The sequence below is a fragment of the Ornithodoros turicata genome, chromosome 1, assembly GCF_037126465.1.
Source record: "Ornithodoros turicata isolate Travis chromosome 1, ASM3712646v1, whole genome shotgun sequence".
NCBI classification, from domain to species: domain Eukaryota; kingdom Metazoa; phylum Arthropoda; class Arachnida; order Ixodida; family Argasidae; genus Ornithodoros; species Ornithodoros turicata.
In genome coordinates, this window is record NC_088201.1 from 137,322,938 (window position 1) to 137,333,763 (window position 10,826).

Consider the following 10,826-nt stretch of genomic DNA (forward strand, 5'->3'; position numbering starts at 1 on the left):
GAGGGCAGCACACGTGCTTTGTCAAACGAAGGTAAAGGGGTACAATGAATCATAGGCAATCATGTTCTTCGCCGGAGGGCAATGATTTCCTGGGGTGACCAACCGGGGAGTCTGAAAGAGATACAAAATAGTGTATGTATTCTGAGAGAATTAGGAATTTAGGTTGCGAACTGTTGAGAGGACGCCGGGGTCCTCGTTAATCTGGCTTTTAAATTTGTAGATCGGGAACGATTCTCTTTGTTCTCTAAGGCGTTGGGATGGAAAACCCGATTGCAGAACGAAAATGGCTATGTCGTTAATTGAGTGGCCGGGTTTACTAAAATGTCGAGACACTGGCAGATTAGGTTTCTTTGATACGTCGGACCTGTGGTTGTTGAATCGGATTCGGAAGGATGTAGCTGTTTGACCGATATATTGGGCCTTGCACTCATTACATTGAAGGAGATAAAGGACGTTAGAAGAGTTGCAGTTAAATAGACCATTAATTTTTGTGCGATAGTTAGAATTTGTGCTTTCTACTCTGGTAGCAGTTTGCATTAATTTACAGATCTGGCATCTGCGTCCGTTGCATGGTTGACAACCGTTGTGTTCCGAGGACTTGTTTAACTTGGCGTTCACAAGACTGTCTTGGATGTTCCTTGCTCGACGATAAGTAACGCGGGGTGGTTCCGGAAACACCTGACTCATACGATCAGATTGGGTGAGGATTGCATAGTGCCGTTTAAGTATGCGGTTTACGTCCGGGGCATAACCGTTGAAGCTAATAGTGAGGTTTACGGAAGAATTCTTATCGGCTCGGGGCTGTGTTTGGAATAGGTTCTCTCGATCGGTTGATCTAGCTCTGGCTATGGCATCTTTTACGACCTGATTAGGATATTTTCTATCTGCGAAAGTTTCTTCAAGGCTCTCAAGATGATTGTCTAGTTCATCATCGTTAGAACATATTCTCCGGTAACGCAGCGCTTGACTATAAGGGATAGCTAGCTTAGTGTGCCTGGGGTGGCAACTCTGGAACGATAGATATTGTTGGGAGTCGGTAGGCTTGCGATACAGACTGGTGGTTATGATTCCATTATGTAGTTTAACTTCCACATCCAGAAAATTAACAGCTGAGGAGGAGTAATTGAATGTAAACTCAATACTGGGATGTACTTGGTTAAAGTCGTTAACAAACAACTGAAGGTCGCATTCGGAGTGGGGCCAAATAATGAATATATCATCTAGGAATCGCTTATATAGGAGTGGCTTCAGTGCACAATTTCTGAGGAACGGTTCTTCCAAGGATGCCATGAAGATATTTGCATAGTTAGGGGCCATTTTTGTTCCCATTGCTGTACCATTGACCTGTATGTAGTGTTTGTCGTCGAATTCAAAGTTATTGCATGTTAGGATCAGATTCAGGAGTTCCGTGAGAACAGACGTATCATAACCCTGATCGGGTTGATTCTTAAATGCACGCTCTGCTGCTGCTATTCCATCTGAGTGAGGAATGTTAGTATACAGGCAAGTGACATCTAGGGTTGCTAACAGACAGTTAGGGGTGTGGTGGCGCCACTGGTGGCTAACGAAGAAGCGCGAGAGCGCGTACTTCATATTCTCATTCTGGACTTGGCTGCGTACTGATCACAGCATGTTTATTCCCTGCATCTCATGTCATAGTCATTAAACGGTTACACACCCACGGCTATCTCAACTGGCGACGAGGATGGGATCTGACTGAAATGCAAGGGGACGAATCGGCAACGACGCCAACGTCGGGAGCAGCCTCTGATGATGCAGTACGACGGTTTCGAAGTCCCGGCACGTTCGATCCGGAGAAGGAGGACTGGAAGCTCTATGAGATTCGGTTCCAGGCAGCGCTTCAAGTAGCAAGGGTCATCAACAACAACAACAACAACTTTATTTTCGGTCTTGGAGAGTGGGGAGTTTCATCGCAACAGGCGATACTCTACCCCAGTGCTTGGTGGAATGGGGGGAATAAAATAACGAGCCCCTTTACAATAACGATCGAAGTCCGATGGTGTCCAGAAATGTCAGAAGAGCTTTGAGCTCTTCTGACTCAAATCAAATGTGGACTTTTGATTTCGTCACTCAGTCCGGACGTTTTTAAACGACTCTACAACTTGCTGCAGCCTCGGACCGTCACAGAGGTACCTTTCAAAGACATTACGGCCGTGTTATCTGAACATTTCACGCCAAAGTGCTACAGAGAATTTGAGAGGTCCAAGCTCTTCTCCGCACGTCAGCAAGAGGGCGAACCCGTCAAAGACTTCGTTCAGCGCTTGTCTGCAGTAATTTCCCGTTGCGAATACGAAACGGAAACAGATGTCAGAGCCTGTTCCTTACTAACTGCCTTTATTGTGGGTCTCCGTGATCAACGCATTCGCGCCCGGCTCGTCCTCGAGAAGAGTCTAACTTTGGACACAGCGATTCGGCTGGCTGAAAGCTCTTTGGCCGCAGAGGCTGAATCGAAGCAGTTGCATGCGGGGACGGCCGTGCACAAGGTTACATCCAGGAATGCCAGCAAGGAGTCTTGTTTCAGGTGTGGAAATTCCAACCACCTCCAGGAATCTTGCAGATTTCGTAACGAAGAGTGTCACGCTTGTGGGAAGATTGGCCATATTGCAAAGATGTGCCGTACATCCCAGCCACAGGCAAAACACAAGAAAGGCAAGAGGGTCCGCAAGGTGAAGCTTGTGACGGACGTGTTCCTTGCCGATGAAGAGGACGGGAAGTTCCTTACTTGCAAGATCAAGGACAAGCAGATCGTTTTACAAGTGGATACTGGTTCCCGTGCCACGCTTCTGGATGATCGGACGTACAAGAAATTGGGCGAGCCAAGGCTACATCCCTCTCCAGTCCGTCTACGCGCCTTCAACAAGAATGAAATTCCGCTTCGTGGGGCGGCAGACCTCCATGTCTCCATCGATGGAAGAGAAGAAACCCTACCAGTTATCTTCACCAAGATGGAGCACACTAATCTCCTTGGGCGAGAGCGGATACGCAAGCTAGGCATCAATCTCAACGAGCTGTTTGTTGGTTCCATTAGCTCAATCGCTGCGTTGGACGAGATTCTGGGGGCGTACGAAGATCTTTTTCGTAATCAGCTCGGTAGATGTACCAAGACCTTGGTTCATCTCCATCTCAAAAACGACGCTCAGCCAAAGTTTTTCAAGCCACGACCGATTCCTTTTGCGACTCGTGAGGCAGTACAAGCTGACCTACAACGTCAGGTAAAGAATGGCGTGCTGGAACCAGTCGAGGTGTCGGAATGGGCTACCCCCATTGTGGTTGTTCCGAAGCCGAATGGAGCTGTTTGAGTCTGCGGTGATTTCAGCGTCACAGTGAATCCCCAGATTGAGATCGCGCAGTATCCTTTGCCGCGAACGGAAGAGCTGTTGGCAGTGCTAAATGGAGGCCAGAAGTTCACCAAATTGGACTTGTCTGAGGCGTACCTCCAGATGGAGTTAGATGACGAAGCGAAGAGGATATTGGTAATCAACACGCACAAAGGTTTATATCGGTTCAATCGAATGCCGTTTGGCATCGCATCTGCCCCTGCCGTGTTTCAGCGCACAATGGAGCAAGTGATTGCCGGAATTCCGTCTGTCGCTTGCTATCTGGACGACATAATTGTCACTGGCAAGAACGACATGGAGCATCTCAAGAACTTTGAGCAAGTCTTAGAGCGCCTTCGACAGTTTGGTTTCACACTGAAGAAGGAGAAGTGTGCCTTCATGCAGCACCAGGTGGAATACTTGGGACATGTTGTTACAGCGGAGGGATTTCGACCATCTGCCAAGAAGGTGTCGGCAATTTTGAACATGCCTCCTCCCACGCAAGTGTCAGAGTTACGGGCGTTTCTCGGCATGATTCAGCACTACGCAAAGTATTTGCCCTCGTTGGCGGACGCCTGCGCTCCGCTTAACAATTTACTCAGGAAATCTGTGCCATGGCAATGGTCGGCGTCTTGCGTGGATGCGTTTGAGGCATTCAAGAAGATGCTCACTTCTGCCCAAATTCTCACACACTACGATCCGCGCAAGGAGATCTTCCTGGCCGTGGATGCTTTTTCCAAGGGGCTTGGTGCTGTCATCTACCATCGTATTAACGGCCAAGATCGACCGATTGCACATGCATCAAAGACATTGACACCAGCTGAGACCAAATACGCTCAGATAGAGCGGGAAGCCCTCGCCATTATCTTTGGGGTCAAGAAGTTTCACCAATATCTGTGGGGGCGAAGGTTTACGCTTTTCACAGACCACAAGCCTTTAACGGTGATTTTCGGGTCTAAAAAAGGCATTCCCGTTACTACAGCAAGTCGTCTACAGCGGTGGGCAATCATCCTCATGAGCTATTCGTTTGATATACAATTCAAGTCTACGAACAACATCGCCAATGCTGATGGACTATCCAGGCTTCCAGAGGGCCCCGATTTGACGTTTGATGACCAAATGCAGCGAGGAATTTTCAACGTCGAGGACGAAGAGATTAACGCGGTACACGACTTTCATATGTCTACTCTGCCAGTCACCGCTAAGCATATCGCAGACGCCACTCAGAAAGATCACTGCTTGGTGCAAGTCTTGGAGTTTATTGTCAATGGCTGGCCAAAGAATCCGGAGCCACAGTTTGCCATATATTTTCAGAAGCGAACTGAGCTGACATCTCACAGAGGATGTGTCCTTTGGGGACTACGCACCGTGATTCCGGAGAAGTATCGAGCGGATTTGCTGGACACTCTACATGATTGTCATGTTGGACAGACCAAAATGAAAATGCTCGCCCGCTCATACTTGTGGTGGCCAGGTCTTGACAAGGATATTGAAGCAAGGGTGCGACGTTGCGATCAATGTGCATCCGTCGCGGCACAAGAATCTCCGGTGCCACTTCATCAGTGGGAGTCACCAGAGAAGCCCTGGTGTCGACTGCATGCTGATTTTGCAGAGCTGCATGGGAATAATTATTTTGTCTTAGTAGACGCTTTCAGCAAGTGGCCAGAAGTGGTACGCATGGTGTCTACCACAGCAATCAAGACTATCGAGGTGTTGAAAGACATCTTTCTTCACAATGGTCTTCCCGAGGTACTGGTGTCGGACAATGGCCCTCCTTTCACCAGTCAACTTTTCGAACGTTTCTTGTCGGAACAAGGAATTCATCATGTTCGGACACCTCCATATCATCCGAAGTCGAACGGACAAGCAGAGAACTTTGTCCGAACTTTAAAAGCTGCGCTGTCCCGTTCAAGCGTGGAGGACAGGGAGGTTTTGAGAAGTTTTGTTTTCAAATACCGGGTAACCCCACATGCGTCGACAGGCCGTCCACCATGTGAGTTACTCAACAATCGGCATTATCGGTCCGTGCTGGATCTTGTACGGCCCGCTGGTCCGTCCTCATCTCCTCCTGCAACAGACGTCGCCGCTAAGGAACGTCAGAAGCGATGTCACGACAAACGAGCACGAGACAGATCTTTTGGGTCCAACACGTGTGTCTGGATGCATGACCCGCACAAGAAGGGACACTGGAGTAGTGCGACCATTGTGGGCCAGGAGGGGAAGGTTATATTCCGAGTGCGAGACGCTGAGGGTAAGATGCATCGCGTACATAAAGATCATCTGAAGCAAAGGGGAAGTCTTCAATCCTCGGAGGACGAACTTCCTAGGGCATCGCCTGCCTCTTGTCTCTCACCAGACTGCCTCTTGCCATTCCCAGAAGTCGATGACACCTTCACCTCCTGTGGCGACAACCAGACATCAGCTGAACCGTCTCCCGTTTTCAGGCCAACATCGGCACCAGGAAACGAAGCAACGGGACCGGACAGCAGTGTACGCCGCTACCCCTTACGGGATCGTCATCCTGTCAACCGCTACGGCTCGATCTAAAGGGGGAGGTATTGTGGTGGCGCCACTGGTGGCTAACGAAGAAGCGCGAGAGCGCGTACTTCATATTCTCATTCTGGACTTGGCTGCGTACTGATCACAGCATGTTTATTCCCTGCATCTCATGTCATAGTCATTAAACGGTTACACACCCACGGCTATCTTAAGGGGGAACGTTTATTTTACGTATATCTTGAAGGAAATGGTTGGTATCCTTAACGTATGAGTCGAATTTAGACGGGATGGGCTTGAGGAGATGATCCACGAATGATGAAAGATTCTCAGTGGCTGTACCATTACAGGAAACAATCGGTCTTCCGGGGTTACCCGGCTTATGTATCTTGGGGAGCATGTAAAATCTACCAGGCCTAGGGTCCTTTGGGAGTAAGTACTGGTACAAGCTCTCGTCAATCTTTTTAGCGTTTTTTAATCTTGTTAGGACTTTGGTTACATTGGCACTAATTTCGGGGGTAGGGTCAGTTTCGAGAGGTCTGTAAAATTCCGCGCACTGAAGTTGGCGGAGGCCTTCTGTAACGTATGATTGTTTATCCATTACAACTATCGCGCCTCCTTTATCTGCCCTCTTAATTACGATATCCTTGTCGTTCTCTAATGCCGACAAGCTTTCTTGCTCCTGCTTAGTGAGGTTATACCTGAGTTTGCGTTTGGCGCTGTCCTGATACGCACGGAAGATATCCTTCTGAACTGCTTTAATGTACAAATCAAGGGTTTTATCTCGGTTAGGTTCTGGAGTGAACTCTGATTTTATACGAAACGAATTACTGTTCGACTCTGTCTTTTCATGAAAATATTCTGCAAGCCGTAGCCTCCGGGCAAAGTTATCAAGATCTAAATGTAACTGGTATTCATCCCCTCTTGCATCATTAGGGCAGAACGATAATCCTTTACCAAGTAGGGAACGATCGGAGTTCGTAAGTTCACGTGAAGAAAGGTTGATAACGTTACGATCTTTTGGTAGTCGGTCGGCATCACGCATTGGAGGGGAATTATTATTTAGATGCGTTTCAGGGGCGTGCTGCAGATTAGGGTTTGAGGCTACGGCAGACGTGGACAAGAAATTGGGCGCGTTTGAGGCCGTGTTACGGCGGTATGATGTTGTATGTTATCCCGAGTGAGCTTTTTTTCTTTCTGTAGTTTTAGGCTCACTCGTTTCTTTTGAAAGAACTCGTCTAGTTCTGCTCTATGAGACTCAGATAAGGTGGTTGCGTTTGAGACGGTGTTTGCCTCCTCTTACAGGGAATTGATTGTATCTTGACACTGCATAATTAATATTTTGGTTAGGGCTAGGGACGTATTGTGCAGGGTTGATAACCACTCTTTTTCAAGGTTTTGGTTAAGAGGAAACGTAGATATCTTACGAATCTGCAGTCCTCGCGGGCATTTTCCACTCCTTTCATATGTTACCAGAGTATTAAGGTGAGAGGAGTAGCGCGCAATTTTGTCCGCGATTTTTCTGAGTTGGAAAAACGCCTGAGTGTCACTGCTAGTAGTTTCGCCGGGATAAATTGGTTCAGACTCACCGGTTAGTCAATCCTGCTTCTTAGACGTCTTCTGAACGTGGACGTGGCTCCGACTGCTCGCTGCTGCTTCCTGGATTGTGGGCCATACTGGATCAGGCGTCCCGGTGACTCCTTCCTTGTGGACAGGCAGCCGACGTAGAAGCCGGGGCAGTAGGGCTCGCACTCGGTGTGCTATCTGCCGTACTCCCTCGAAGTCAGGGTGCAGGCCGTCGGCTGCTAGGACTCTCGTCTAGGACTCTCGTCGTAGGCCTACCGACTCCCAACAATATCTATCGTTCCAGAGTTGCCACCCCAGGCACATTAAGCTAGCTATCCCTTATAGTCAAGCGCTGCGTTACCGGACAATATGTTCTAACGATGATGAACTAGACAATCATCTTGAGAGCCTTGAAGAAACTTTCGCAGATAGAAAATATCCTAATCAGGTCGTAGAAGATGCCATAGCCAGAGCTAGATCAACCGATCGAGAGAACCTATTCCAAACACAGCCCCGAGCCGATAAGAATTCTTCGGTAAACCTCACTATTAGCTTCAACGGTTATGCCCCGGACGTAAACCGCATACTTAAACGGCACTATGCGATCCTCACCCAATCTGATCGTATGAGTCAGGTGTTTCCGGAACCACTACGCGTTACTTATCGTCGAGCATGGAACATCCAAGACAGACTTGTGAACGCCAAGTTAAACAAGTCCTCGGAACACAACGGTTGTCAACCATGCAACGGACGCAGATGCCAGATCTGTAAATTAATGCAAACTGCTACCAGAGTAGAAAGCACAAATTCTACCTATCGCACAAAAATTAATGGTCTATTTAACTGCAACTCTTCTAACGTCCTTTATCTCCTTCAATGTAATGAGTGCAAGGCCCAATATATCGGTCAAACAGCTACATCCTTCCGAATCCGATTCAACAACCACAGGTCCGACGTATCAAAGAAACCTAATCTGCCAGTGTCTCGACATTTTAGTAAACCCGGCCACTCAATTAACGACATAGCCATTTTCGTTCTGCAATCGGGTTTTCCATCCCAACGCCTTAGAGAACAAAGAGAATCGTTCCCGATCTGCAAATTTAAAAGCCAGATTAACGAGGACCCCGGCGTCCTCTCAACAGTTCGCAACCTAAATTCCTAATTCTCTCAGAATACATACACTCTTTTGTATCTCTTTCAGACTCCCCGGTTGGTCACCCCAGGAAATCATTGCCCTCCGGCGAAGAACATGACTGCCTATGATTCATTGTGCCCCTTTACCTTTGTTTGACAAAGCACGTGTGCTGCCCTCTCTCATTATACATATTCCCCTATCATTCTTTGCAATTGTCTTGCGTCACAATAGTATCCCATTCCTGTTGGAGACAGCGCTGCTGTCGAAACGTCGAATACACCCTCTTAGTTTTTAATACAGTCCCCCTTTTATTCCTTATCCTGTAGAAGCACCGCCTCCACTTCTGATCTTTATTGAATACCCTTATTTTTCGTGGTCAACCGCATTCGTTTATTTCAACTTATATATATATATATATAGATATATAATATGTATATGTTGCACAAAAGCACGCGGAAACAGATTTTAGGGAAGTTACAAACACTAGTTTATTACATAGGGAGATGTTAAAAAGTGAAATGGGAAAGGGGTCGACGTTTCGACAGTGGCACTGTCTTCGTCAAGACAAAAGATGCGTAGGTGGTTACACATTACTTAAATAGGTTTGGTAGGTGACGTCATAATCGGTACGAGCACGCCACAGGCGTTTGTCAGTGAGTCAGATTGGGGAATATTCCAGAAGGTCAAGTCTGGGTGGTGATGTCATTCGCCTTTGGTCAATGTCCGCTTTGGGGAAAATTCCTGTGCAGGGTGAGCGCTGCTTCGAAGTTTGCTGAAAAAAATAAAAAATAGAAAACAAACGAAAAGCAAGAAAGCCTGAATGCCGCACTGAGTGCCATAAAGTCCCATTTTTATTCCTTATCCTGTAGAAGCACCGCCTCCACTTCTGATCTTTATTGAATACCTATATATATATATATATATAAGGGGAAGATTAGCAGAAGCTCTTTGGCTGCACGTATAGCATATGTTTGTAATTCAAACGTCGCCGTGCCAGTACTGGTCAGCTGTTTCGGCCTTGTTGGGCCATCATCAGCAGACGCAGGCAGGCATTTAAGCGAATGGCGTCAGGAGGTCACGTGCCACGTGACCTTCTGACGCAAATATTTTCATGGGTGCACTAGAGGAAAAATTTCTAGCCACGCGCGACAAAAAACCTAGTCTATACAAACGCTTCCTGGACGACATATTCATGGTTTGGCCACACTTCGAAGAAGATCTCACAGGATTCATTCGCGATTTCAACCTGGTACACCCCGCCATGAAGTTCACCCACTCCTTCTCGGCAACGACTGTTACTTTCCTAGATGTAAAAGTAACCTTAACCGAAAAGGGTTTTTCCACTGACCTGTACCGAAAGCCAACTGATGCTCAGCAGTACCTTTCCTTTAACAGTTGCCACCCGCGCCATACTAAACTCGCCATTCCTTATAGCCATGCACTCCGATACAGGAGGATCTGCTCGGACGACGATGTTCTAAACAAAAACCTCGCGGAACTAGAGCAGACCTTCGTTAATCGTAATTTTCCGCCCAGTCTTGTAAAAGACGCTCTGTCCAAAGCACGACAAACAGACCGGAACAACTTATTCGGTAAACGCAACGACGAACCCAAGGGCGACCGCGTAAACGTTGTCCTTACCTTTGGTGCAGGCGCGGGTAATATTAACAGCATCCTCCACCGCCACCATGGCATCCTTCTGCAATCTGAACGGACACGACAAATATTTGCCGAGGAGCCACGAGTTAAGACGTGCCCGCAACCTTCAAGATAGACTAGTCAACTCCAAAGTTCCCAAACCATTAACACCTACGGCGGGATGCCATCCATGCAATGGTAAAAGATGCCAAATATGCAAATCAATGCAAAGCACGGCAGCGGTCAAGAGTACAAACTCCGACTTCTCCCGTAAAATCAATGGCGACTTTGACTGTAACTCCAGTAACATTATTTATATCATTCAATGTACAACATGCTCCGCGCAATATGTAGGTCAAAGTCAAAATTCATTTAGGATTCGATTCAATAACCACCGATCAGATGTTTCGAAAAAAGGTAGCCTCCCGTTTTCCCGCCATTTTAGTCGACATGGCCATTCCATTAATAACGTCGCACTTTTTATTTTGGAGTCAAATTTCACATCCGATCGCTGCAGAAAGCAACGCGAATCGTACTTTATCTACAAATTCCAATCTCTAATAAATGAGGATAAAGGAGTGTCATCAACTGTATGTATGTATGTATGCCTTTTATTTCATTTCTATTGGAAACGAGGATCAGGTACAAAAGGG

General features: G+C 47.2%; 1 protein-coding gene across 1 annotated transcript; it reads left to right on the forward strand.

Moving 5' to 3' along the window:
- Window positions 1-1,721: 1,721 nt before the first annotated feature.
- On the forward strand, window positions 1,722-5,885 carry LOC135385737 (uncharacterized protein K02A2.6-like). Its single transcript, XM_064615222.1, has 3 exons — window positions 1,722-1,918; window positions 2,096-3,233; window positions 3,357-5,885. Exons 1-3 carry the CDS (start codon window positions 1,722-1,724, stop codon window positions 5,883-5,885), a joined length of 3,864 nt encoding a protein of 1,287 aa, XP_064471292.1.
- The last annotated feature ends 4,941 nt before the right edge of the window (window positions 5,886-10,826 follow it).